The sequence below is a fragment of the Scyliorhinus canicula genome, chromosome 16 (genome assembly GCF_902713615.1).
Source record: "Scyliorhinus canicula chromosome 16, sScyCan1.1, whole genome shotgun sequence".
Taxonomy (NCBI): Eukaryota; Metazoa; Chordata; class Chondrichthyes; order Carcharhiniformes; family Scyliorhinidae; genus Scyliorhinus; species Scyliorhinus canicula.
In genome coordinates this window covers 83,694,740-83,722,278 of record NC_052161.1, presented here as the reverse complement: position 1 = coordinate 83,722,278, position 27,539 = coordinate 83,694,740, and the positions used below count along the sequence as shown (strand labels likewise).

Here is a 27,539-nt window from a genome sequence, read left to right as displayed (position 1 = left end):
GGCTTCTCCCTTGGCTCTGCCCAGGACTCCTCCCTCGGAAGCTGCTGTATAAAAGATCAGTGCCACATGGTCAGCCGGCCAGTTCACCGAAGGTTCAATGGCTAATAGGCTGGCTCTGTTGTGAGTATATTAAAACCGCTATTCTAATCCTACAAGCACGTGTCCGTAGAATTGTTGGTTCCAACACTCACCAACTTGGTTGAGTTTTTTGAAGAGGTGACAAGGAAAATTGATGAGAGAAGGGCTGTGGATGTAGTTTATAGGCGTTTGACAAGGTCCCACATGGAGAAAAATTAAAATCACGTGGGATTCGGGGTGGGCTGGCTAGATGGATACAGAACTGTCTTGGTTATAAAAGACAGAGGGTAGCGGTGGAAGGGTTTTTTTCTGATCTGTAGCTAGTGGTGTTCCGCAGGAAAAGTACAGCACAGAAACAGGCCCTTCGGCCCTCCAAGTCCGTGCCGACCATGCTGCCCGACTAAACTACATCCTGTACACTTTGTGGGTCCGTATCGCTCTATTTCCATCCTATTCATGTATTTGTCAAGATGCGCCTTAAATGTCACTTGATGGAACCATCAATTCAGCGAACACATGTAGTTCGATCTGAACAGAGGCTTTAATACACTTACAACAGAGCCAGCCTATTTGTCGTTGAACTCCATGAACTGGCAGGCTGGCTCTAAGGCACTGATCTTTACACATCGGTCCCAGGGGGAGGAGTCCTGGGCGGAGCCAAGGGAGGAGCCCAGTACAAACTCTCGAGTACTCCCAGAGCGACTCCCCTGGTGGTCGGATAGTGCAACTGCACTTACAATGGTGGATAGTGAACATATATACACGGAGTTATATTGGCAACTATATACAGCATTGATCTTACAACAGGTAGATAACGAACATATATACATGGAGTGATATTGGCAACTATATATAGTGTGAATCATATTCACCACACCACTATCGTCCCTGCTTCCACCACCTCCTCCGGCAGCGAGTTCCAGGCACCCACTACCCTCTGTGTAAAAAACTTGCCTTGTACATCTCCTTTAAACCTTGCCCCTCGCATCTTAAACCTATGCCCCCTAGTAATTGACCCCTCTACCCTGGGGAAAAGCCTCTGACAATCCACTCTGTCTATGCCCCTCATAATTTTGTAGACCTCTATCAGGTCGCCCCTCAACCTCCGTCGATGAGGCCGAAGGATCAGAGCCAAGTGAGCCAGGAGATGGAAGAGATGGTGGGGGGCACGAGGAGCAGCTCACCTCGATAGCGGCCGAGATGGGGGTGATGCAGGATATTCAGGGGCGGCTGCAGGAGGAGGTAGAGGATTTGGAGAACCGGTCCCGGAGTCGGAACCTGGGGGCCATGAGATTACCAGAGGACATTGAGGGAGTGGCAACTGGCTCGTATGTGGCCAAGATGTTGGAGAAGCTGTTGGGAGAGGGGGTCTTCGAACGGCCCCTGGAGGTGGACCTGGCGCACAGCGCCCTGATGAGTAAGCTGCAAGGCAACGACCTGCCGAGGGCGATGGTGGTGCGGCTGCACCAGTATCTAGACAAGGAGCTGATCCTGAGGTGGGCTAGGACAAGGCAATGTACCTGGGAGGGCAGTGAGCTTCGAGTGTACCAGGAGCTGGGTGCGGAGCTGGCCAACTTTGGGTGACCTACAATGGCCGAGAATATTATTTTGGAACGCTGAAGGAAACAATGGAGTTTGTGAGAGGCAATGGACTGGCTGGAGATGGAAGACATTAAACTTTGGAGGAGTTTTTTTGTCTTTTGTCTTTTGTGGGGGATGGGTGGTTGTTCTTGTGTCTTTCAGTCTTCGAATGTTGACGTTGGTGTTTGCACCGGGACAGTGTTGGTGCGGGGGGGGGGGGGGGGGGGGGGGGGGGTGTGGCAGGGGACTCAGAGGGAAGTAGGATGCTAGACGCCGTGGATGGAGGCTGCTAGCTAGCTGGGCAGGCTCAGTTCACGGAAGCACAGTGGCGGGTGAGAAGGTGGTTGGAGTGTTGATGGGGTTGTGATTGTTGTTTTGTCGGGGGGGGGGGTCTGCTGATAGGCGAGGGATTTTTGAAAAGTGGTTTGAGGGAGGTCGATGGCGGTGGGCATCCGAGGACGGGCCTGATGGGGTGCGGGACGTGGGCTGGAGGCTGGGCTGGGCTGGGCTGGGCGGGACGTGGGCTGGAGGCTGGCCCAGGAAAGGCTGTGGTTGATCGGGGAAGGGGGGGGGGATGTTGCCCCCGACATGGCTGATCACATGCAATGTGAAAGGGTTGATTGGGCCGGTCAAGAGGGCTCGCGTGTTCATGCATTTGAGGAGCTCAAAGGTGGATGTGGCAATCTTACAGGAAGCACACCTGAAGATTGGGGACCAGACTAGGCTCAGGAAAGGGTGGGTCGGTCAGATCTTTCATTCGGGGTTGGATTTGAAGACGAAGGGAGTGGCAGTCTTGATAAATAAATGGGTAGCTTTTGAAGTGGGGAGCATAGTGGCAGGATCCGGGGGGGGAGGTTCATTATGGTGAGTAGGAAATTGGAGGGGATGCCAGTGGTGTTTGTGAATGTTTATGCCCCAAACTGGAACAATGTTGAGTTTATGAGGTGGGTGCTGGGGAGAGTCCTGGACCTGGACTCACATCGGTTGATAAAGGGGGGGAGGTGGTTTTTAGTACGGTTCTGGAGCCGAAATTAGATTGGTCGAGTCCGAGGTCAGGGTGAGTATTGGCAGGGCGAGGGAACTGAGAGGGTTTATGGAGTGCATGGGTGGGGTGGGGGTTTGGTAGGCCGAAGGCGAAGGAATTCTAGTTTTTCTCCCACATGCATAGGGTGTACATAGAACATAGAAAAATACAGAACAGGACCTTCGGCCCTCGATGTTGTGCCGAACTTTTGTCCGAGATTAAGAACAAATTAATCTACACTCCCTCATTCTACCGTAATCCGTGTACCTATCCAATAGCCGCTTGAATGTTTTTGACTCAACTACTTCCACAGGCAGTGCATTCCATGCCCCCACTAATCTCTGGATAAAGAACCTACTTCTGACATCCCCCCTATATCTTCCACCATTCGCCTTAAATTTATGTCCCCTTGTAATGGTTTGTTCCACCCGGGGAAAAAGTCGCTGACTGTCTACTCTATCTATTCACCTGATCATCTTATAAACCTCTATCAAGTCTCCCCTCATCCTTCTCCGTTCTAATGAGAAAAGGCCGAGCACCCTCAACCTTTCCTCGTAAGACCTACTCTCCATTCCAGGCAACATCCTGGTAAATCTCCTTTGCACCTTTTCCAAAGCTTCCTAAAATGAGGTGACCAGAACTGCAAACAGTGCTCCAAATATGGCCGTACCAAAGTTTTGTACAGCTGCATCATCACCTCATGGTTTTAAATTCAATCTCTCTGCTAATGAACGCGAGTACTCCATAGGCCTTCTTCAGAGCTCTATCCACTTGAGTGGCAACTTTCAAAGATCTATGAACATAGACCCCAAGATCTCTCTGCTCCTCTACATTGCCAAGAACCCTACCGTTAACCCTGTATTCCGCATTCAAATTTGTCCTTCCAAAATGGACAACCTCACACTTTTCAGGGTTAAACCCCATCTGCCACTTCTCAGCCCAGCTCTGCAGCCTATCTATGTCTCTTTGCAGCTGACAACAGCCCTCCTCACTATCCACAACTTCACCAATCTTCGTATCGTCTGCAAATTCACTGACTCACCCTTCAACTCCCTCATCCAAGTCGTTAATGAAAATCACAAACAGCAGAGGATCTAGAACTGATCCCTGCGGAACACCACTGGTAACTGGACTCCAGGCTGAATATTTGCCATCTACCACCACTCTCTGACTTCTATCGGTTAGCCAGTTCATTATCCAACTGGCCAAATTTCCCACTATCCCATGCCTCCTTACTTTCTGCATAAGCCTACCATGGGGAATCTTATCAAATGCCTTAGTAAAATCCATGTACACTACATCCACTGCTTCACCTTCATCCACGTGCTTGATCACCTCCTCAAATAATTCAATAAGACTTGTGAGGCAAGACCTACCCTTACAAATCCGTGCTGACTATCCCTGATCAAGCAATGCCTTTCCAGATGCTCAGAAATCCTATCCCTCAGTACCCTTTCCATTACTTTGCCTACCACCGAAGTAAGACTACTGGCCTGTAATTCCCAGGCTTATCCCTATTCCCTTTTTTGAACAGGGGCACGACATTCGCCACTCTACAATCCCCTGGTACCACCCCTGTTGACAGTGAGGACGAAAAGATCATTGCCAACGGCTGTGCAATTTAATCTCTTGCTTCCCACAGAATCCTTGGATATATCCCGTCAGGCCTGGGGGACTAGTCTATCCTCAAGTTTTTCAAAATGCCCAACACATCTTCCTTCCTAACAAGTATCTCCTCGAGCTTACCAGTCTGTTTCACACTGTCCGCTCCAACAATATGGCCCTTCTCATTCGTAAATACTGAAGAAAAGTACCCGTTCAAGACCTCTCCTATCTCTTCAGACTCAATACACAATCTCCCACTACTGTCCTTGATCGGATCTACCCTCGCTGTAGTCATTCTCATATATCTCACATATGTGTAAAAGGCCTTGGGGTTTTCCTTTATCCTACCCGCCAAAGAATTTTCATGCCCTCTCTTAGCTCTCCTGATCCATTTCTTCAGTTCCCTCCTGGCTAAATTGTATTCCTCCAGCGCCCTGTCTGAACCTTGTTTCCTCAGCCTCACATAAGTGTGGTGAATGTATAATGCTTAATTCACACTATGTATCATTGTGTCCTTATGGGCTCTGTCTGTGAGCCGTTGCGCGGCTCTGCCCACAGGGGGAGATGAGGAGCTTCTATAGGGCTCCACCCTTGGCTCTGCTCATGGCTCCGCCCACTACCGGAAGTATAAAGTGCTGCGGTCTTGTGAGTCTGCCCTCAGTTCTTCTGGTCGCAGGCAGGCTCAGTTGTTAGTCTATTAAAGCCACAGTTTACTTCCTCTCGTGTCTCGAGTGAATTGATGGTCACATCAATAAGTATCCTTCTTCCTCTGAACAAGACATTCAACCTCTCTTGTCAATCATGGTTCCCTCACTCGACCATCTCTTTCCTGCCTGACAGGGACGTACATATCAAGGACACATAGTATCTGTTCCTTGAACAAGTTCCACATTTCACTTGTGTCCTTCCCTGACAGCTTATGTTCCCAACTTATGCACTTCAGTTCTTCTCTGACAGCATCGTACTTACCCTTCCACCAATTGTAAACCTTGCCCTACTGCACGCACCTATCCCTCTCCATAACTGAAGTGAAAGTCACAGAATTGTGGTCACTATCCCCAAAATGCTCCCCACTAACAAATCTATCACTTGCCCTGCTTCATTCCCAAGTACCATACCCAATAAGGCCTCCCCTCTGGTCAGACAATCTACATACTGTGTTAGAAAAGCTTCTTGGACACACTGCACAAACACCACCCCATCCAAACTATTTGATCTAAAGGTGTACTCCCGAATCAACTATTTTGTGTTGGATGGGACGTTGGTGGCAGGGGTGGTCAGTTTGAAGTACTCGGCAATTGTGGTTTCGGACCATGTGCTGCATTGGGTGGAATTGCAGGTGAATCGGTAGGGGGGGGGGGGCACTCTATTTATCCCAACAAAGGATTGGGATAAAGGAATTCCATTCGTACTGTTTACAATTAGGGATGCACCTATTGAGTTAACCAAATTCAGCCCTTATTAACAAATTTTTGGTCATGAGGTTAGAGAACCATTTAAATTGATTGAGGAGAAATTGGTGAGTGAGCAGTCAGAACTTACATTATTGGATTACGTGTCAAATTTTAGGGAACGATTAAATAGAGCAGGGGAATTGGCTAGACAACATTTAAAAGTTGCACAAAATGTGATGAAACGGGTAGCAGACAAGAAAGCAACAGTTCGTAGTTTTGCCAGTGGAGATAAAGTTTTAGTATTGTTACCAGTGGCAGGTGAACCTTTAAAAGCAAGGTTTTGAGGACCTTATCAGATTGAAAGGAAATTAAGTGAGTTGAATGATTTGGTAAGAACGCCAGGTATAAGGAAAACTCACCGAGTGTGTCATGTGAATATGCTTAAAAGGTACTTTGAAAGTGAAAAGGAGCAAAATGAGGAGGTTTTAGTTATTCTACTCAAAATGAAGACCCAAATCCAGATGACTCTGAATTTGACATTCCTCAAATTAAATTGGAAAATGAGGATGTTCTTAAAAATTGGGATAAATTGTTGAGTTGCCTTCCAGAGGAAAAACGAACTGACCTGAAAGAGAACTGACCTGATATCACGTGGGCAAGTTTGTAGAGATAAATTGGGAAGGATTAAAATGGCTATACATGATGTAGATGTGGGAAATGCTTTTCAAATTAAACAGCATCCATATAGATTTAACCTGTAAAATTGGCACAGGTTCAAAAACAAACTTGAAAGTATGCTTAAAAATGGCATAATTGAAGGGGGTTGCAGCCAATGAAGCACACCCATAGTGATGGTACCTAAACCAGATGGTACCCAGAATGGACTATAGAAAGGTTAATGCAGTTACAAGAATGGACTCTTATCCTATCCCACGTTTGGAGGATTGCATTGAGAAAGTGGGACAATCAGCTTTTATTTCCAAAATGGATTTACTTAATGGTTACTGGCAGGTACCTTTATACAAAAGGGCGAAGAAGATTTCAGCTTTTGCGACTCCAGATGGTATGTACCAATTCAAAGTTATGCCATTTGGCATGAAAAACACCCCAGCCACATTTCAACGGTTAACTAACAAAGTCGTTTCAGGATTACCCAATTGTGCAGTATACATCGCGATCTGGTAATTTTCAGCCAGACATGGAAAAAACATTTAAAACGCCTGATGGAGTTATTCGATCGACTTCAGGAGATGGGTTTGGTGGTAAACCTAGCCAAAAGTGAATTTGGAAAGGCCCAAGTCACTTTCCTTGGCCATACAAGGTCGAATGGTCCCATGGGATTTGAAAACAAAAGTTATTGGAGCGTTTCCAATACTCTCGACGTGAAGGGAAATAATGAGATTTCTTGCCGTGAGTGGATTTGATCGAACCATTGTGCAAAATGTTTGTGGCGTGGTTGCTCCACTGATGGACTTGCTGAAAATTTCAGTGGACAGCGGAGTTACAACAGGCATTTGACAGCCTGAAAGCTGTGATAACCAATGCTCCTGTGTCGGAGAATTACAAGGGATTCTGAGTTCAGATTGAACTAAAGTATCTGACTTTAAAGAGACATGCTGAGGGATAGAGAAATGGATGGATTGTGCAGAGACCTTTTTGTTCAAAGAGACTGTCAATCGAGAAGGATTCCAGTTGGAGGAAGAAGAACAAAAATGGACAATATTAATATATCTGTTTGCATGTGTTGTTTTTTGAAACAAAAAAGTATACTTACTATGTGCATTTCTTAAAGGACAGTGGAAAGGTGAAAAATGAAATCAGCTTGAAGTTGATGGGTTTTTTTTGGGGGGAGGGAAGGTGTCATGTGAGAGTACCTTTAAGAAATAGGTGCTTTTAATATAATAACGAGTGGGTATACCTTTAAGAAATGGGTGTTTATTATTGCAGTGATGTCAGAGTGTGGGGAGAGCTGGGCTGTCTGTCAGCTTTTAGTTTCACTTTGAAAAAAAGCTTGGGTGTGTCTATGCTTTTTTGGTTTTGTTTCAGAGTTGGAGCTGCAGCCAGCCACAGAAGGTGTAATGTTGTTCTCTCTGCCATATAAAGACTATCTTTTGATCATTTGGTGAATTCAGAGTGACAACTGTTCTCAGTAGTGAATTTAAACCTGATGTGCTTCTGTTAAAAGTTTTTTTTTTATACCTTATGGATGTTAAGAGGAAAGTTTAAGAATTACGTAGTGTTGTATTCTCTGGCGGTTGTATTTGAATTGATGGTTGCTAAGATGTTCACTGGATGTTTTTAAAAAGGTTAACTTTCATAGAATAAACATTGTTTTGCTTTAAAAAAAATACTGTTCGCTGTCTGCTGCACCACACCTGTACAGTGGGCCGTGTGCTCCACATACCACAATCTATTAAAAATTGTGGGTCAGGTGAACTCCATGATACACGTTGGGGTTCTCTAAGCCTTGGCACACAACAATATTGATTTGTTCCCCACTCTGTTCCATTCAGACAGTCTATGATTACCAAATATATTAATATTGATTTGTTCCCCACTCTGTTCCATTCAGACAGTCGATGATTACCAAATATATTAATATTGATTTGTTCCCCACTCTGTTCCATTCAGACAGTCTATGATTACCAAATATATTAATATTGATTTGTTCCCTATTCTGCTCCATTGAGTCTATTGGTGATTATTAAATATGTTAATATTGATCTGTTCCCTATTCTGCTCCATTGAGTATCGGTGATTATTAAATATATTAATATTGATTTGTTCCCTATTCTGCTCCATTGAGTCTATTGGTGATTATTAAATATATTAATATTGATCTGTTCCTTATTCTGCTCCATTGAGTATCGGTGATTATTAAATATATTAATATTGATTTGTTCCCAATTCTGCTCCATTGAGTATCGGTGATTATTAAATATATTAATATTGATTTGTTCTCTATTCTGCTCCATTGAGTATCGGTGATTATTAAATATATTAATATTGATTTGTTCTCTATTCTGCTCCATTGAGTATCGGTGATTATTAAATATATTAATATTGATTTGTTCTCTATCCTGCTCCATTGAGTCTATTGGTGATTATTAAATATATTAATATTGATTTGTTCTCTATTCTGCTCCATTGAGTATCAGTGATTATTAAATATATTAATATTGATTTGTTCCCTATTCTGCTCCATTGAGTCTATCGGTGATTATTAAATATATTAATATTGATCTGTTCTCTATTCTGCTCCATTGAGTATCGGTGATTATTAAATATATTAATATTGATTTGTTCTCTATTCTACTCCATTGAGTATCGCTGATTATTAAATATATTAATATTGATTTGTTCCATATTCTGCTCTATTGAGTTGTAGTGATTATTAAATATATTAATATTGATTTGTTCTCTATTCTGCTCCATTGAATATCAGTGATTATTAAATATATTAATATTGATTTGTTCTCAATTCTGCTCCATTGAGTCTATTAGTGATTATTAAATATATTAATATTGATTTGTTTTCTATTCTGCTTTATTGAGTATCAGTGATTATTAAATACATTAATATTGATTTGTTCTCTATTCTGCTCCATCGAGTCTATTGGTGATTATTAAATATATTAATATTGATTTGTTCTCTATTCTGCTCCATTGAGTATCAGTGATTATTAAATATATTAATATTGATTTGTTCTCTATTCTGCTCCATTGAGTCTATCGGTCATTATTAAATATATTAATATTGATTTGTTCTCTATTCTGCTCCATCGAGTCTCTTGGTGATTATTAAATATATTAATATTGATTTGTTTTCTATTCTGCTCCATTGAGTATCAGTGATTATTAATTATATTAATATTAATTTGTTCCCTATTCTGCTCCATTGAGTCTATTGGTGATTATTAAATATATTAATATTGATTTGTTCCCTATTCTGCTCAATTGAATATCAGTGATTATTAAATATATTAATATTGATTTGTTCTCTATTCTGTTCCATCGAATCTATTGGTGATTATTAAATATATTAATATTGATTTGTTCTCTATTCTGCTCCATCGAGTCTATTGGTGATTATTAAATATATTAATTTTGATTTGTTTTCTATTCTGCTCCATTTGGTATCAGTGATTATTAAATATATTAATATTAATTTGTTCCCTATTCTGCTCCATTGAGTCTGTTGGTGATTATTAAATATATTAATATTGATTTGTTCCCTGTTCTACTTGATTATCAGTAATCATTAAATATATTAAGGTAGATTTGTTCGTTATTCTCCTCCATTCAGTATTGGTGATTATTAAATATATTAATGCTAATTTATGAAATATTAAATCAGATTAGTGACAGATTAAGATTAATTGAAAATTAGATGTATTCATGGTATATCTGAAATATTGAAAGATCAGTGATATAGTTGAGTTGAATTGATGATTAGATATGTTAATGATGGATTATTGGGACTATTTAATATTTAAACATACACAATTATGACTGATAATTAGATATATTAATGACATATTTCTTATATATTTAAAGATAGGTAATATATAATTATGTTTCATTGATAATTAGATATTTTAATGATGGATTACTGAGATTATTTAATATTCAAAGAGGTAGATAATTAATTGATTATTAATGATGGATTATTGATTATTTAATATTTCAAAAGATTTGATTAGAGTTAATTGATAGATAAAATAATGATGGATTATGGAGAAAACAGATAGTTTAGTATTATTGATAATTATATATATATTCATGTATTTATGAGATTATGTAATATTTGAAGAAATACATTAGGATTATTGATAATCAGATATATTAAAGATGGACTATTGAGACTATTTAATATTAAAATAAAGAATGAGGTTCATTAACTATATAAATTAATGATGAATTATTGAGATTATTGAATACATAGATAGAAAATTAAGATTAATTCATTAGATATAATGATGGATTGAGATGTTTTAATATTTAATCAGATAATGAAGATTATTGATATTTAAATATCGCAATAATGGATTATTGAGATTTAATATTGAAAGATAGACAATGAAGATTAATTGTTAATTGAAAAATTAATGGTCTGTGATAAATTCATACTTAAACATAGATAATTAAAATTATTTGATAATTAAATCTATTAATGATGGATTATTGAGACTATTTAATATTTAAACAGATAATGAAGACAAATAATCCATTTGTCAATGATTTGTTCTCTATTCTGCTCCATTGAGTCTATCGGTGATTATGAAATATATTAATATTGATTTGTTCTCTATTCTGCTCCATTGAGTATCGGTGATTATTAAATATATTAATATTGATTTGTTCTCTATTCTGCTCCATTGAATATCGGTGATTATTTAATATATTAATATTGATTTGTTCTCTATTCTGCTCCATTGAGTATCGGTGATTATTAAATATATTAATATTGATTTGTTCCCTATTCTGCTCCATTGAGTATCAGTCATTGTTAAACATATTAATATTGATTTGTTCTCTATTCTGCTCCATTGAGTCTATCTGTGATTATTAAATATATTAATTTGATTTGTTCCCTATTCTGCTCCATTGTGGCTATCAGGCCTCTATCACGTGATGCCTCTGTTTCTCGCGCTCCCCCATCGGACGGTGACCTGCCTGGGAATTATTTCCGGGTTTCAAGTTTCCGACCCATTTCCGGTTACAGTTTTTCCCTTCCCGTGATAGAAGTGCTGATTCTGGCCGCCAGAACTTGTCATTCTGGTTCCTGTGGGCGTCTCGGTGAGGTTACGGGAGACCGAGGCTTCAAAGCGGGCCTATTAGAAGAATTGGAGTCCCCAAATCAGCAACTTTGCCCGTCAGCCTCAACCTCCCCTCCATGAGCAGGAAAAAAACCCATTCTAATTCTAGCTCTTTAATGATCATCAATATCTATAGGTTAATCCAGAATAATAGATTATTATAAATAGTATCTGGAATCAGAAAATCTCAAATTAGATATTAATAATCATAAATCATCAATTATAATAATTCACAATTAGATTAATTAGCAGTAATCTGTCTGTATAGGAGTTTATCTCAATAATTTATTATGTCAAATTATCAATTCATATACATTCAGTAATCTAAATAAGTAATCATAAAAATATTTTATCATTTGATTTGATTGTCACATGCCCCGAAGTACAGTGAAAAGTAGTTTACTGTGGTCGAGGAATGTACACAGTACGTACATAGACACAAGAATAATCAACAGGGAGCATTGACAAATGGATTATTTGTCTTCATTATCTGTTTAAATATTAAATAATCTCAATAATCCATTATTAATAGATCTAATTACCAAATAATTTTAATTATCTATGTTTAAGTATGAATTTATCACAGTCCATTATTTTTTCAGTTAACAATTAAACTTCATTGTCTATCTTTCAATATTAAATCTCAGTAATCCATATATTTAATTATCAATAATCTTCATTATGTGCTTAAATATTAATACATCTCAATCCATCATTATATCTAATGAATTAATCTTCATTTTCTGTATATATTCAATAATTTCAATAATCATTAATATATGTAGTTAATGATCCTCATTCTTTATTTTAATATTAAATAGTCTCAATAGTTCATCTTTAATATATCTGATTATCAATAATCCTAATGTATTTCTTCAAATAATACATAATCTCATAAAATCATGAATATATATATAATTATCAATAATCCTAAACTATCTGTTTTCTCCATAATCCATCATTATTTTATCTATCAATTAACTAATCATCTCTTTTGAAATATTAAATAATCAATAATCCATCATTAATAATCAATTATCTACCTCTTTGAATATTAAATAATCTTAGTAATCCATCATTAAAATATCTAATTATCAATGAAACATAATTATATATTACCTATCTTTAAATATTTAAGAAATCTGTCATTAATATATCTAATTATTAATCATAATGATCTATGTTTAAATATTAAATAGTCCCAATAATCCATCATTAACGTATCTAATCACTAATTCAATTGAACTATATCACTGATCTTTCAATATTTCAGATATATCATGAATACATCTCATTTTCAATTAATCTTAATCTGTCACTAATCTGTTTTAATATTTAATAAATTAGCATTAATATATTTAATAATCAATTCATTTTAAATCAATAACTTGTTTAAATATTAAATAAATATGTCACCTAATCAATTAGTCTTCATAATAAACCATTAATCTCAAATATTAAATGATCTCAATAATCTATTGCTAATAATGCAATTAATAATTGTTCTCAATCTGTCACTAATCAGTTTGAATATTAAAGAACCTCAATAATTAATCATCAGTATACCTAACTTTGAATTAATCTTAACCGGTGATGAATGAATAATCTCAATCTATCAATTATATAATTCATTAATCAGTCTGTCCCTATAATTAGTTTATCAAAATTTTAATGGATCATTATTCCATGTATCAAATCATCTTAATCATCTATGTCTCGGCTTTTTAAGGGTCAGTACTGAGGGAGTGACATGATCTATAATTAGATGTAAGCATTAATTCATCCGAATTAGCTATCATTCATGCATGCTTTAATTATCCTCAATAATTGATCATTTTTTAATAACGATTCAAAATTGTTCTTATACATATAATACATAAATACATATTTAATTAACACTTAATAATCCTTTCGGCAACCAAAATTAATGAATCAATTCACTACTATGCCCCTCCCATTTTAGATGCTGCCTAAGGTTAATTCCTTAAAGTGAGATATAAATGGAAAATTTTATGAAAACCCTCATCATTTCCTCTTGAACTAAATTTATCCTTCTCTATGCTTAGAAACTCCATTAAATCTCCCAGCCATACTGAGACACAGAGTGGAGAAACTGACCTCAAACCCAGTAGATCCACCTCCTCGCCACCAGTGAGGCAAAGGCTAAGATACGGGGCAGCATGGTAGCACAAGTGGATAGCACTGTGGCTTCACAGTGCCAGGGTCCCAGGTTCAATTCCTCGCTGGGTCACTGTGTGGAGTCTGCACGTTCTCCCCGTGTCTGCATGGGTTTCCTCCGGGTGCTCCGGTTTCCTCCCACAGTCCAAAGACGTGCAGGTTAGGTGGACTGGTCATGATAAATTGCTCTTAGTGACCAAAAAGGTTAGGAGAGGTTATGGGGATAGGGTGGAAGAGAGGGCTTAAGTGGATCGGTGCAGACTCAATGGGCCGAATGGCCTCCTTCTGCACTCTATGTTCTGTGTATCGTCCCCCCCCCCCCCCCGCCCCCCAATCTAGAGCTCCGGCAAGTCCAGTGCCCCGATTATGGCCCCTTGGAACTGGGTTCTATGTCCAATTGTAACGACATGGTGCTAAAGAAGGAGTTCCAGAATTTCCTAAATTTCAGGCATGACCAAAATGTGTATATGATTGACCGGCGCACTCCCACATCTTGTCACAAGAGTCCTCAACCGCTTCAAACATGTGACTCATTCTTGACCTCGTCAAATGTGTTCTATGAACTACCTTCAATTGTATTGGTGCCAACCTCATGCACAAGGTCAATGCTCTAAAATTTATCCTCTCTAAAATTCTGCACGAAAGCCCTTCTTCCAAAGTCTCCCCCAATTCCTCCTCCCATTTGGCCTGAACCTTATCAAGAGATTCTGATCTTGCTTCCATAATTCCCGTACCGGCCTCCCCGAACAGGCACCGGAAATTGGCGACTAGGGGCTTTTCACAGTAACTTCATTGAAGCCTACTTGTGACAATAAGCGATTAGTATTATTATAATTTTTCAATAAATAGCAGAAGTAACTTTCTCTTCTATCCCCAAAACCATCAACACCTCCTCCAGCAAAGAAGAAGGGGGTAACATTGGGAATGTAGGGAAGATCTCCTTTATGAAAGCCCATATCTGTGTATATCTAAAGGCCTCCCTTCTCGCGAGTTAATATTTCTTCTTAAATTCTTCAAATGTTGCGAAATGACTGTTAAGAAATAAATCTTTCAATGCGATCACACCTTTTTCCTCGCAGTCTTCAAACCTAGCATCTATTCTTGCAAGTTTAAATAGATGGTTTTCTCGAACTGACATTAGTTTCCACACTGCCCTAATTTAAAATGTTTGCAAAACTCCTTCCATATCTTCAGTGTTGACACTACAACTGGGCTCTGTGAGTATTTCCGTGACGTCAGTAGGACTGGCACTGTAGCCAGCACCCATAACCCCGTACCTTTATATGCCCCTTCCTCCAGCTGCACCCACACATTCTCGGCATACACAACCTAGTAATAGTGCCTAAGATTCGGCAGAATCAGTCCGCCCAATTGTCGCTCCCTCTGAAGCACCGATTTACGAATTCTAGGAACCCCATCAGCCCATTTAAACAAAGCGATCTTTGTTTATGTGAACATGCGGGCTAATGTTTGGGTTTGTTGGGAGGATGGGATCGTTGTTATTGATATGGGGATTGACATATTACTGATTATTGTTTATTGTTGGTGGGTGTAAATTTGGGAAAAATTGTGAAAAAGGAGGAGAATAAAAATATTTTTTAAAAACGAAGAGTTCAATCTTTCTACCCCCATAAAAAAAGCTTTAGATGAAAAGACCGGGAGACATTGAAATAAAAACTGTGCTGGAACATTACTTTTTACCACTTGTACTCGCCCCTCAAGCGATAGGGGCACACTATTTCACCTTCGTAAGTCTTCCTTAACCCTTGCAATTAGGCAATTCTAATTTTTAATTCAGATTATGCTACCACTAATGCATAAATTGATTAATCTTCATAAACAATTATTAAGACATCTAATGATCAGATAAGTTTTTATATCTCATGTCTATTAAATTATTAGTTAATAGCAGTCTGCTATTAATATTAATAATTAATATTAATAATTACTATTACTTGTTTAATGATTCTACTGTTTGATTAAATGCGTTCCATCATTAAAGTATCTAATTATAACTTACAAACAATAATTTATGTTAGTGTGCCGAATAATTAATTTCAATATCTGGTGTTAAAATGACTAATTATTAACTAATCTTTACAATTAATCAACAATGTAACTAATTACTTATTGATAATCTTATTAATCTAAGGCAGCACGGTAGCACAAGTGGATAGCACTGTGGCTGCACAGGGTCCCAGGTTCGATTCCTGCTAGGTCACTGTCTGTGCGGAGTCTGCACGTTCTCCCCGTGTCTGCGTGGGTTTCCTCTGGGTGCCCCGGTTTCCTCCCACAGTCCAAAGACATGCAGGTTAGGTGCATTGGCCATGATAAATTGCCCTTAGTGACCAAAAAGGTTAGGAGGGGTTATTGGGTTACGGGGATAGGGTGGAGATGATTAAGTGGGTCGGTGCAGACTCGATGGGCTGAGTGGCCTCCTTCTGCATTGTATATCTATTCTCATTTATCATTGATACTTTAATATTTTATTACCTGTTAATATGTTATATATAGATACTAGTTAATATTTATTTTATTACCTCTTTATCTTTTCACTTATAAATATTTGTTGATGTCGGTTATTAATAAACTAAGTAATTAATTGGTTTTTGCAATAATCCATCGTTCATATTGCTACTTTTTAATTTTGTTTAAAAAGCAATAATTTTTATACCTCTACTTTATCGTAGTTCATTAACTTCATCGGCACTTGTCAGTTAATTTCAATAATTTGACATTAGCAGACTAATAAATAATTAATCACACAAGTACTTCTGATCGCAATTATCCAGATTTTAAAATTTAGACAAATCAACTATTTAAATATTGAATCAATTCTCAAATTCTTATTGAGGAATTTAATATTTAATGTCAGATGCAAATTTAAAGTAGTGGATAAATTGAATTCAATTCCAAAATGGCCATTAAGTTTATCATTCCTCACCTGTTTTTAAACTGACAGGTCAATCCTTAAAAGCTTCACAGAAACTCTTCATTTTCCAAACCGAAGAATCAAATCGGCTTTGTACCTCCAGTTGGGCAGGTAGTTCAAATTGCTTCATGTGCTGAAGATTACTGAGTGAGGTGAAAGTTGTCTGGGGAGCTGAGTGGACCTGACCTTGCCTTTCTGATTTCTCCGTGACTGATCCGTTGCGGGTGAAGAGGTAATGAGGGGGGCTAAGGGGCAACCTGGGCGGAGAGAAGCAGATGATGAGCGAGCAACAGGTGGGGATACTGAGTCCCTTGAGTATGAGGAAGACGATTTGCCCGACCTCATCATGAATATTGAAGATGATGTGTTGGACGACCGTGAAAATGAGGATGCTGAAAGTGAGTATGAGCGCACAAATTGCCTGGGATTGGGCACATTATCATCACCATGCATTGAGTCTGACGGAGCGCCGCACTGTCAGAGGGGTGGTACTGAGAGACTGCTGCAGTGTCGGAGAGTCTGTAATGCGAGATCGCTGCATTGTTGGAGGGTCATTACTGAGAGAGCGCTGCACTTTCGGAGGGTCGGTACTGAGGGAGTGCTGCACTTTAGGATGGTCAGTACCGAGGGAGCGCCCCACAGTTCTGGTGGGGACACACAATTCTTATTGTTTCCTTCTCTTTCTCACACTCAAGGGGCACCCAGCGATGACAGGAAGACCCGGGTTATGTTCATGGCCTTGGCTATCACAGGTTTACTCGCTTGTGTGGTTCTCATTTGTCTGGTGGCATATTTTGCGACAACGTGTAAGTAGTTTATCCGGATTCTCCCTAGCTCTGCCTTAAACATATTTTAAAAATATAATTTCTTCTCATCTCCATCTTAAATGGGCGACACCCTTATTTTTAAAGAGTGTGGTGAATGTACTTCATCTAATACATGAGCTGTCTGTACTGCCTGTATAATTATGTGACCCATGACCTGGAAGTGATGATATGCGCTACTTCCAGCTACTGTACTGGAACCCCGGTGGGCTCCGCTTCTGGCTCCGCCCTCACCGGGGCCATATATAGTCCGACACCGACTCCAGCGTGATGCCACCACCAAACACATCTTCCCTTCACTCCCTCTGTCAGCATTCCGCAGAGACCGTTCCGTCCGAGACAATCTAGTCCACTCCTCCACCATACCCAATACCTCTTCCATCACCCATGGCACCTTCCCATGCAATCGCAGAATGTGTAACACCTGCCCCTTTACCTCTTCCATGCTGAACATTCCAGGCCCAAAACACTCATTCCAGGTTAAGCAGCGTTTCACTTGCCCCTCTTCCAATCTGGTCTATTGCATTCGCTGCTCCCAATGTGGTCTCCTCTATATCGGAGAGACCAAACGCAGACTGGGTGATCACTTGGCTGAGCATCTTCGATCTGTGCGCATTCAGGATCCTTACCTTCCTGTTGCTTGCCATTTTAACGAAAGACCCTGCTGCCATGCCCACATGTCTGTTCTTGACCTGCTGCAATGTTCCAGTGAAACGCAACGCTAACTGGAGGAACAACATCTCATCTTCCGGCCTGAACAGCAAATTCAACAACTTCAGATGATCAGTCCCACCTTGACCCATTTGTTTGCATTTCATTTTAACTGTTTTTTTACCATTTCTTTCTTTCTTAATATACACTTAATTCCCCCCCCCCCCCCATCTTATCCACATTCCCTGCACCTTTCTCCTTTTTGCTTCCCCCTTCCCCTCCCCCCACACCTACAGTTCATCCTCTGATGTTAGTTTCCCTGCTGTTTGACCTTTCACATCTTTTATTCTCTCAGGGGACTGCCATTACCACTCTTTCCCCTTGGTATCTGTAGCCATTATGAAAAATGAAATTAAAATCGCTTATTGTCACAAGTAGGCTACAAATGAAGTTACTGTGAAAAGTCCCTAGTCGCCACATTCCGCCGCCTGTTCGGAGAGGCTGATACGGGAATCGAACCGTGCTGCTGGCCTGCCTTGGTCTGCTTTCAAAGCCAGCGATTTAGCCCTGTGCTAAACAGCCCCATTAGCACCCAGTGTGGTGATATGATCTGCATACCTGTCTGCCATTGGGCCAGAACGTCGGCTTACCATTGGCCCTGGTCGGTCATGTGCCTCTCGACCGATTGTCCGAGAGGCTGAGTTAACCACGCCTCTATTAACGAGGTATAAATGGTCAGACGCCTGACGATCGTCCTTTCCATTGTAGACGATCGCAGAGCTGTGTTCTAGTCTATTAAAGCCGGACTTTGGTAAATCACTCGCCTTGCGTACAATTGATGGTACATCAATTTAATAGACTACGACTTTGAAGATGGAGTTCCGCATCAAGCCCGAATGCCTCCGTATCAGCCCGCAGGCCTCTGCGACCAGCCTGTTTGCCTCTCTCTCTCCCCCAGGGCCGCCCCAGCTCCTCTCGACTCGCGCCCCGCCGGCCGACAAGCGCACCTCCCCAGGCCCTCCCGGTCCCTGCCTGCCCGCCGCGCGTACCTCTCCCGCCCCCGGGCCCCGGCGCCCGACCGGCTCGCCTCTCCGGGCCCTCCCGGTCCCTGCCTGCCCGCCGCGCGTACCTCTCCCGCCCCCGGGCCCCGGCGCCCGACCGGCTCGCCTCTCCGGGCCCTCCCGGTCCCTGCCTGCCCGCCGCGCGTACCTCTCCCCCCCCCGCCCCCGTGCCCCAGCGCCCAACCGGTTCGCCTCTCCGGGCCCTCCCGGTCCCTACCTGCCCGCCGCGCGAATCTGCTCCCCCGGCCTCCTGCACCCGGCCTGCGCGCCTCACCTCCTCCGCTCGCAGCTGCTCCACCCGGCTCACCGGCAACGCTAGCTCCGCCCCCAGCGGCCACGAGGGCTTCCTGGGCGCCGCCATCTTGGGTCGCCGACCCCACGTGCGGGTCCTGGGCGCCGCCATCATGGGGCGCAGACTTCACATATGGATCCTGGCCACCGACTTCCGGGACTGCCACACAAGGTCCCTCCAGCATCGACTCGGACGGCGACGACGGATTTTCTCCACGGCTCGCGGCCGTTCAACTCGACCAGTCACGTCCACGCACGCTCGCCAAAATGACTACGCTGATCCACCTCAACGGCCACGAGACGGACTGCCTGCTAGACTCCGGGAGCACGGAAAGCTTCGTTCACCCTGACACGGTAAGACGCTGCGCGCTCCCTGTCCATCCCGTAACACATAAAATCGGGTTAGCCTCAGGTTCGCACTCCGTCCACATCACCGGGTGCTGCATCGCAGACCTCACGGTCCAAGGGAAGGTTTTTAAAAATTATAAATTCCTTGTCCTCCCTGACCTTTGCGCACCGGCACTCCTAGGACTGGACTTCCAGTGCAACCTGCAGAGCTTGACCTTTCAATTCGGCGGCCCTATACCCCCCCTCACTGTCTGCAGCCTCGCGTCCCTCAAAGTGGACCCCCCTTCCCTGTTTGCTAATCTCACCCCCGATTGCAAACCCGTCGCGACACGGAGCAGACGGTACAGCGCCCAGGACCAGTCCTTCATCAGGTCCGAGGTCCAGAGGTTGCTGATGGAAGGGGTCATCGAGGCCAGCAACAGTCCCTGGCGAGCCCAAGTGCTGGTGGTCTGGACTGGGGAGAAAAACCGGATGGTCATCGATTATAGCCAAACCATCAATCGGTTTACGCAACTGGACGCGTATCCTCTCCCCCGTATTTCCACCATGGTAAACGAGATTGTGACATACAAGGTCTTCTCCACTGTGGACCTTAAGTCCGCTTACCACCAGCTCCCCATCCGCGCGAGTGACCGACTGTACACCGCGTTTGAGGCTGATGGGCGCCTCTACCACTTAGGGTTCCGTTTGGTGTCACAAATGGGGTCTCGGTCTTCCAACGGGAGATGGACCGAATAGTCGACAAGTACGGATTACGGGCTACCTTCCCGTGTCTCGATAATGTCACCATCTGCGGCCACGACCAGCAGGACCATGACGCCAACCTCCAGAAATTCCTCCAAACCGCAAAACTCCTTAACCTCACGTACAATAAGGATAAATGCGTGTTTAGCCCCAACCGCCTAGCCATCCTCGGCTACGTAGTGCGTAACGGAGTGATAGGCCCCGACCCTGAACGCATGCGCCCCCTGATGGAACTCCCTCTCCCCAATACCCCCAAATCCCTCAAACGCTGCCTGGGGTTCTTCGCATACTGCGCCCAATGGGTTCCCAATTACGCTGACAGGGCCCGTCTCCTCATGCAAACCACGACCTTCCTGCCGTCGACGGAGGCCTGCCAGGCCTTTAGCCGCATCAAAGCGGACATCGCAAAGGCCACGATGCGCGCCATCGACGAGGCCCTCCCCTTCCAGGTCGAGAGCGACGCATCAGAAGTAGCTCTGGCGGCCACCCTGAACCAAGCGGGCAGACCCGTGGCCTTCTTATCCAGAACTCTCCAGGCTTCCGAACTCCGCCACCCCTCTGTGGAAAAGGAAGCCCAGGCCATAGTCGAAGCCGTGCGACATTGGAGGCACTATTTGGCCGGCAGGAGGTTTACCCTCCTCACAGACCAACGGTCAGTAGCCTTCATGTTTGATAATGCACAAAGGGGCAAGATCAAAAATGACAAGATTTTACGGTGGCGGATCGAGTTGTCCACGTACAACTATGATATCTTGTACCGTCCTGGGAAGCTCAATGAGCCTCCTGATGCCCTGTCCCGCGGTACCTGCTCCAGCGCGCAGACAGACTGCCTCCGCTCCCTCCACGCAGACCTCTGCCATCCAGGGGTGACCCGCCTACACCATTTCATTAAGGCCCGCAACCTGCCCTACTCCATCGAGGAAGCCAGGTCAGTAACCCGTGACTGCCACATCTGCGCCGAGTGCAAACCGCACTTCTACCGCCCCGAGCGCGCACACCTGATCAAAGCATCCCGCCCCTTCGAACGTCTCAGCATTGACTTCAAGGGGCCCCTTCCCTCTAACAACCGCAACATTTACTTCCTGGCGGTTATCGACGAATACTCCCGCTTCTCCTTCGCCATTCCCTGTCCCGACATGACCACATCGACCGTCATTAAGGCCCTACTCTCCATCTTCTCACTGTTCGGCTACCCCGCGCACATACACAGCGATCGGGGGTCCTCATTTATGAGCGACGAGCTGCGTCAATTCCTGCTCGACAGGGGCATCGCCTCTAGCAGGACGACCAGCTATAACCCTCGGGGTAACGGACAGGTCGAGCGGGAGAATGGTACCATCTGAAAGACCTTACTACTGGGCCTCCGGTCCAGAAATCTCCCTATTTCCCGATGGCAAGAGGTGATCCCCGATGCCCTACACTCTATCCGCTCACTCCTCTGTACTGCAACTAATCAGACACCTCATGAGCGTCTTCTCGTTTTCCCCAGGAAGTCATCCTCCGGATACCCTCTCCCGACGTGGCTGGTCACCCCCGGGCCCATCTTGCTCCGGAAGCATGTGCGGGTGCACAAGTCCGATCCGTTGGTGGAGCATGTCCAGTTACTCCACGCTAACCCGCAGTATGCGTATGTGGAGTACCCCGACGGTCGGCAGGACACAGTCTCCCTCCGGGACCTGGCACCCGCCGGCGTGCGGCCCCCCCCCCCCCACCACAGACCCCCCCTCCCCTTTTTCACCCCAGCACCCCACTCAGCTTCCCCATCCCTCATCCATGGCGTCTCTGCGGCCAGCTCAGGTGATGGAGACTACTCGAAGTCCATCGCTCCCGGACTCCAGGACATCAGCAGGACCATTGGCCGATCCGACGTCAACTCCTCCACTGCGGCGCTCTGCCAGGACGTCAAGGACCACCAAAAGACTGATCGAATCCTTCTAGAGTTCTACAGCCCCATGGACCTTTTTTTTGTAAATATCGTTATGTCTGGGCCAGTGGGAAGCCCCCAAATTCGATAAGGGTAAGGAGAGAAAATTTATTCTCCCGACGGCTACTCATATCACCAGTTCTCCCCCACCCTGGGTCTCGTTCACACCCCCCCCGCCTTCCTTCTCCGCAAGGGGTGAATGTGGTGATATGATCTGCATACCTGTCTGCCATTGGGCCAGAACGTCGGCTTACCATTGGCCCTGGTCGGTCATGTGCCTCTCGACCGATTGTCCGAGAGGCTGAGTTAATCACGCCTCTATTAACGAGGTATAAATGGTCAGACGCCTGACGATCGTCCTTTCCATTGTAGACGATCGCAGAGCTGTGTTCTAGTCTATTAAAGCCGGACTTTGGTAAATCACTCGCCTTGCGTACAATTGATGCTACATCACCCAGTTTCCCTGGGTTTCTGTGGCTATGCCTCATCTTTCATTCTCACTCCACAGTATAAATATTTCCCACTCTCTCTGTCTGTTAGCTTTGACAAAGAATCATCGGACTCGAAACGTTAGCTCTTTTCTCTCCCTACAGATGGTGCCAGACTTGCTGAGATTTTCCAGCATTTTCCCTTTCGTTTCAGATTCCAGCATCCGCAGTAATTTGCTTTTATCCATATATAGTCCAGTCACCTGTGGGTGGCACTCATTTGTACAGCCGACTCCGGCAGGCGAGTTCATGGATATTAAAACCTAATGTTCACTCATTCTCACGGTCTCAGAGTGAATTGACGGTATAACACAGAGACCTCTCCAAGTAGTAGATTCTCCCACAAGAGGACACGTCCTCTCCACGTTCACCCCATCAAGATCCCCTCAGGATCTTAGATCGATCGGTGAAGTTGCCTCCTACCCTTCTAAACCACAGCAGATACAAACCTAACCTCTCCATTCTTTCCTCAATTGATAACCCGCCCATTCCTGGGGTGAGTCTGGTGAACCTTCTTTGAATTGTTTCCAACGCATTTTTTGAAAAAGTTCAGTTCACAGGACTTGGACGTCGCTGACTAGGCTAACATTTGTTCACCATCTCAAATTCCACCTTGAGAAGGTGGTGGATGATCCTCCATCTTCAACCCTGCAGTCCCCGTCTGATGTAGGTACACCCACGGAGCTGTTCATAGAACATAGAACATTACAGCGCAGGACAGGCCCTTCGGCCCACGATGTTGCGCCGTCCTGTGAAACCCCTCTAAAGTCCCTGTACACTATTCCCTTATCGTCCATATGCCTATCCAATGACCATTTGAATGCGTTTAGTGTTGGCGAGTCCACTACTGTTGCAGGCAGGCATTCCACGCCCTTACTACTCTCTGAGTAAAGAACCTACCCCTGACATCTGTCCTATATCTATCTCCCCTCAATTTAAAGCTATGTCCCCTCGTGCTGGACACCACCATCCGAGGAAAAAGGCTCTCACTGTCACCCTATCTAAACCTCTGATCATCTTGTGTGCCTCAATTAAGTCACCTCTTAACCTTCTCTCTAACGAAAACAGCGTCAAGTCCTTCAGCCTTTCCTCATATGATCCTCCCTCCATACCAGGCAACATTCTTGTAAATCTCCTCTGTACTCTTTCCAATGCTTCCACATCCTTCCTATAATGTGGCGATCAGAACTGCACACAATACTCCAAATGCGGCCGCACCAGAGTTTTGTACAACTGCAACATGACCTCATGGCTCCGAAACTCAATTCCTCTACCAATAAAAGCTAACACACTGTACGCCCTCTTAACAACCGTGGGGCAGCACGGTAGCATAGTGGTTAGCATCAATGCTTCACAGCTCCAGGGTCCCAGGTTCAGTTCCCGGCTGGGTCACTGTCTGTGCGGAGTCTGCACGTCCTCCCCGTGTGTGCGTGGGTTTCCTCCGGGTGCTCCGGTTTCCTCCCACAGTCCAAAGATGTGCGGGTTAGGTGGATTGGCCATGCTAAATTGCCCGTAGCGTCCTAAAAAGTAAGGTTAAGGGGGAGTTGTTGGGTTACGGGTATAGGGTGGATACGTGAGTTTGAGTGGGGTGATCATTGCTCGGCACAACATCGAGGGCCGAAGGGCCTGTTCTGTGCTGTACTGTTCTAAATCTAAATCTAAATCTAAAATCTGGGTGGCAACTTTCAGGGATCTATGGACATGGACACCGAGATCTCTCTGCTCGTCCACACTACCAAGAATCTTACCATTAGCCCAGTACTCTGCCTTTCTGTTATTCCTTCCAAAATGAATCACCTCACACTTTTCTGCATTAAACTCCATTTGCCACCTGTCAGCCCAGCTCTGCAGCTTATCTATGTCCCTCTGTAACTTGTAACATCCTTCTGCACTGTCCACAACTCCACCGACTTTAGTGTCATCTGCAAATTTACTCACCCATCCTTCTACGCCCTCCTCCAGGTCATTTATAAAAATGACAAATAGCAACGGCCCCAAAACAGATCCTTGTGGCACACCACTAGTAACTGGACACCAGTCAGAGCATTTCCCATCAACCACCACTCTTTGTCTTCTATCAGCTAGCCAATTTCTGTCGAAACTGCTAAATCACCCTGAATCCCATGCCTCCGTATTTTCTGCAATAGCCTACCGTGGGGAACCTTATCAAACGCTTTACTGAAATCCATATACACCACATCAACTGCTTTACCCTCATCCACCTGTTTGGTCACCTTCTCGAAGAACTCAATGAGGTTTGTGAGGCACGACCTACCCTTCACAAAACCATGTTGACTATCTCTAATCAAATTATTCCTTTCCAGATGATTATACATCCTATCTCTTATAAACCTTTCCAAGACTTTTCCCACAACAGAAGTAAGGCTCACTGGCCTATAGTTACCGGGGTTATCTCTACTCCCCTTCTTGTACAAGGGGACAACATTTGCTATCCTCCAGTCCTCTGGCACTATTCCTGTAGACAAAGATGACTTAAATCTCAAGCTGACTAAATGCTCAGCAATCTCCTCCCTAGCATCCCAGAGAATCCTAGGATAAATCCCATCCGGCCCAGGGGACTTATCTATTTTCACACTTTCCAGAATCGCTAACACCTCCTCCTTATGAACCTCAAGCCCTTCTAGTCTAGTAGCCTGTATCTCAGTATTCTCCTCGACAACTTTGTCTTTTTCCTGTGTGAATACTGACGAAAAATACTCATTTAGCACCTCTCCTATCTCCTCGGACTCTACGCACAACTTCCCACTACTGTCCTTAACTGGCCCTACTCTTACCTTAGTCATTCTTTTATTCCTGACATACCTATAGAAAGCTTTAGGGTTATCCTTGATCCTACCTGCCAAAGACTCCTCATGTCCTCGCTTGGCTCTTCTGAGCTCTCTCTTTAGAGCCTTCCTAGCTAACTTGTAACTCTCAAGCGACCCAACTGAACCATCACGTCTCATCTTTACATAAGCATCCTTCTTCCTCTTGACAAGTGTTTCAACTGCTTTAGTAACCCATGGTTCCCTCACTCGACCACTTCCTCCCTGCCTAACAGGTACATACTTATCAAGGACACGCAGTAGCTGTTCCTTGAACATGCTCCACATTTCCATTGTGTCCATCCCTTGCAGTTTTCCTCTCCAGGCGATGCATCCTAAGTCTTGCCTCATCGTATCATAATTGCCTTTCCCCCAGCAATAACTCTTGCCCTGCGGTTTATAACTATCCCTTTCCATCGCTAAAGTAAACGTAATCGAATTGTGGTCACTATCACCAAAATGCTCACCTAACTCCAAATCTAACACCTGTCCTGGTTCATTACCCAGTACTAAATCCAATAGGGCCTCGCCTCTTGTTGGCCTATCTACATACTGCATCAGGAAACCCTCCTGCACACATTGGACAAAAACGGATCCATCTAAAGTACTCGAACTATAGTGTTTCCAGTCAATATTTGGAAAGTTAAAGTCCCCCATAACAACAACCCTGTTATTTGCGCTCCTATCCAGAATCATCTTTGCAATCCTTTCTTCTACAACTCTGGAACTTTTCGGAGGCCTATAGAAAAGCCCTAACAGGGTGACCTCTCCTTTCCTGTTTCTTAACTCAGCCCATACTACCTCAGTATTCGAGTCCTCATCAGATGTCCTCTCAGCCACCGTAATACTGTCCTTGACTAACAATGCCACCCCTCCCCCTCTCTTACCACCTTCCCTGAACTTACTGAAATATCTAAACCCCGGCACCTGCAACAACCATTCCTCGCCCTGCTCTATCCATGTCTCCGACATCTCCAACATCGAAGTCCCAGGTACTAACCAATGCCGCAAGCTCACCCACCTTATTCCGGATGCTCCTGGCATTGAAGTAGACGCACTTTAGACCACCTTCCTTCCTGCCGGTACACTCCTGCAACTTTGAAACCTTACTCATGACCTCACTACTCTCAGCTTCTTGTGTACTGGAGCTACAATTCAGGTTCCCAATCCCCTGCTGAACTAGTTTAAACCCTCCCGAAGAGCATTAGCAAACCCCCCCCCAGGATATTAGTACCCCTCTGGTCCAGGTGTAGACCATCCCGTTTGTAGAGGTCCCACCTACCCCAAAATTAGCCCCAATTGTCCAGGAATCTGAAACCCTCCCTCCTGCACCATCCCTGCAGCCACGTGCTCAACTGCTCTCTCTCCCTATTCCTCGCCTCGCTAGCACGTGGCACGGGTAACAACCCAGAGATAATAACTCTGTTTGTTCTAGCTCTAAGTTTCCACCCTAGCTCCCTGAATTCCTGCCTTACATCCCTATCCCTTTTCCTACCTATGTCGTTGGTACCTATGTGGACCATGACTTGGGGCTGCTCCCCCTCCCCCTTAAGGATCCCGAAAACACGATCTGAGACATCGTGGACCCTGGCACCTGGGAGGCAACACACCAACCGCGTGTCTCTCTCGTTCCCACAGAATCTCCTATCTATCCCCCTAACTATGGAGTCTCCAATGACTAATGTTCTACTCCTTTCCCCCCTTCCCTTCTGAGCAACAGGGACAGACTCTGTGCCAGAGACCTGTACCCCATAGCTGACCCCTGGTAAGTC

The 27,539-nt window shown here is 43.9% G+C and overlaps 1 protein-coding gene across 1 annotated transcript in view; it reads left to right on the top strand.

Moving 5' to 3' along the window:
• The first annotated feature begins 11,412 nt into the window (after positions 1 to 11,412).
• Positions 11,413 to 27,539, top strand: part of LOC119979240 (C-type lectin domain family 6 member A-like) — an 86,818-nt gene continuing 70,691 nt past the window's right edge. The window contains exons 1-3 of the mRNA XM_038821171.1: positions 11,413 to 11,481; positions 16,842 to 17,009; positions 17,307 to 17,417. Of these exons, the coding sequence (XP_038677099.1) occupies positions 16,847 to 17,009; positions 17,307 to 17,417 (274 nt within the window). The 5' untranslated portion in view covers positions 11,413 to 11,481; positions 16,842 to 16,846. The remainder of the gene's footprint in view (positions 11,482 to 16,841; positions 17,010 to 17,306; positions 17,418 to 27,539) is intronic.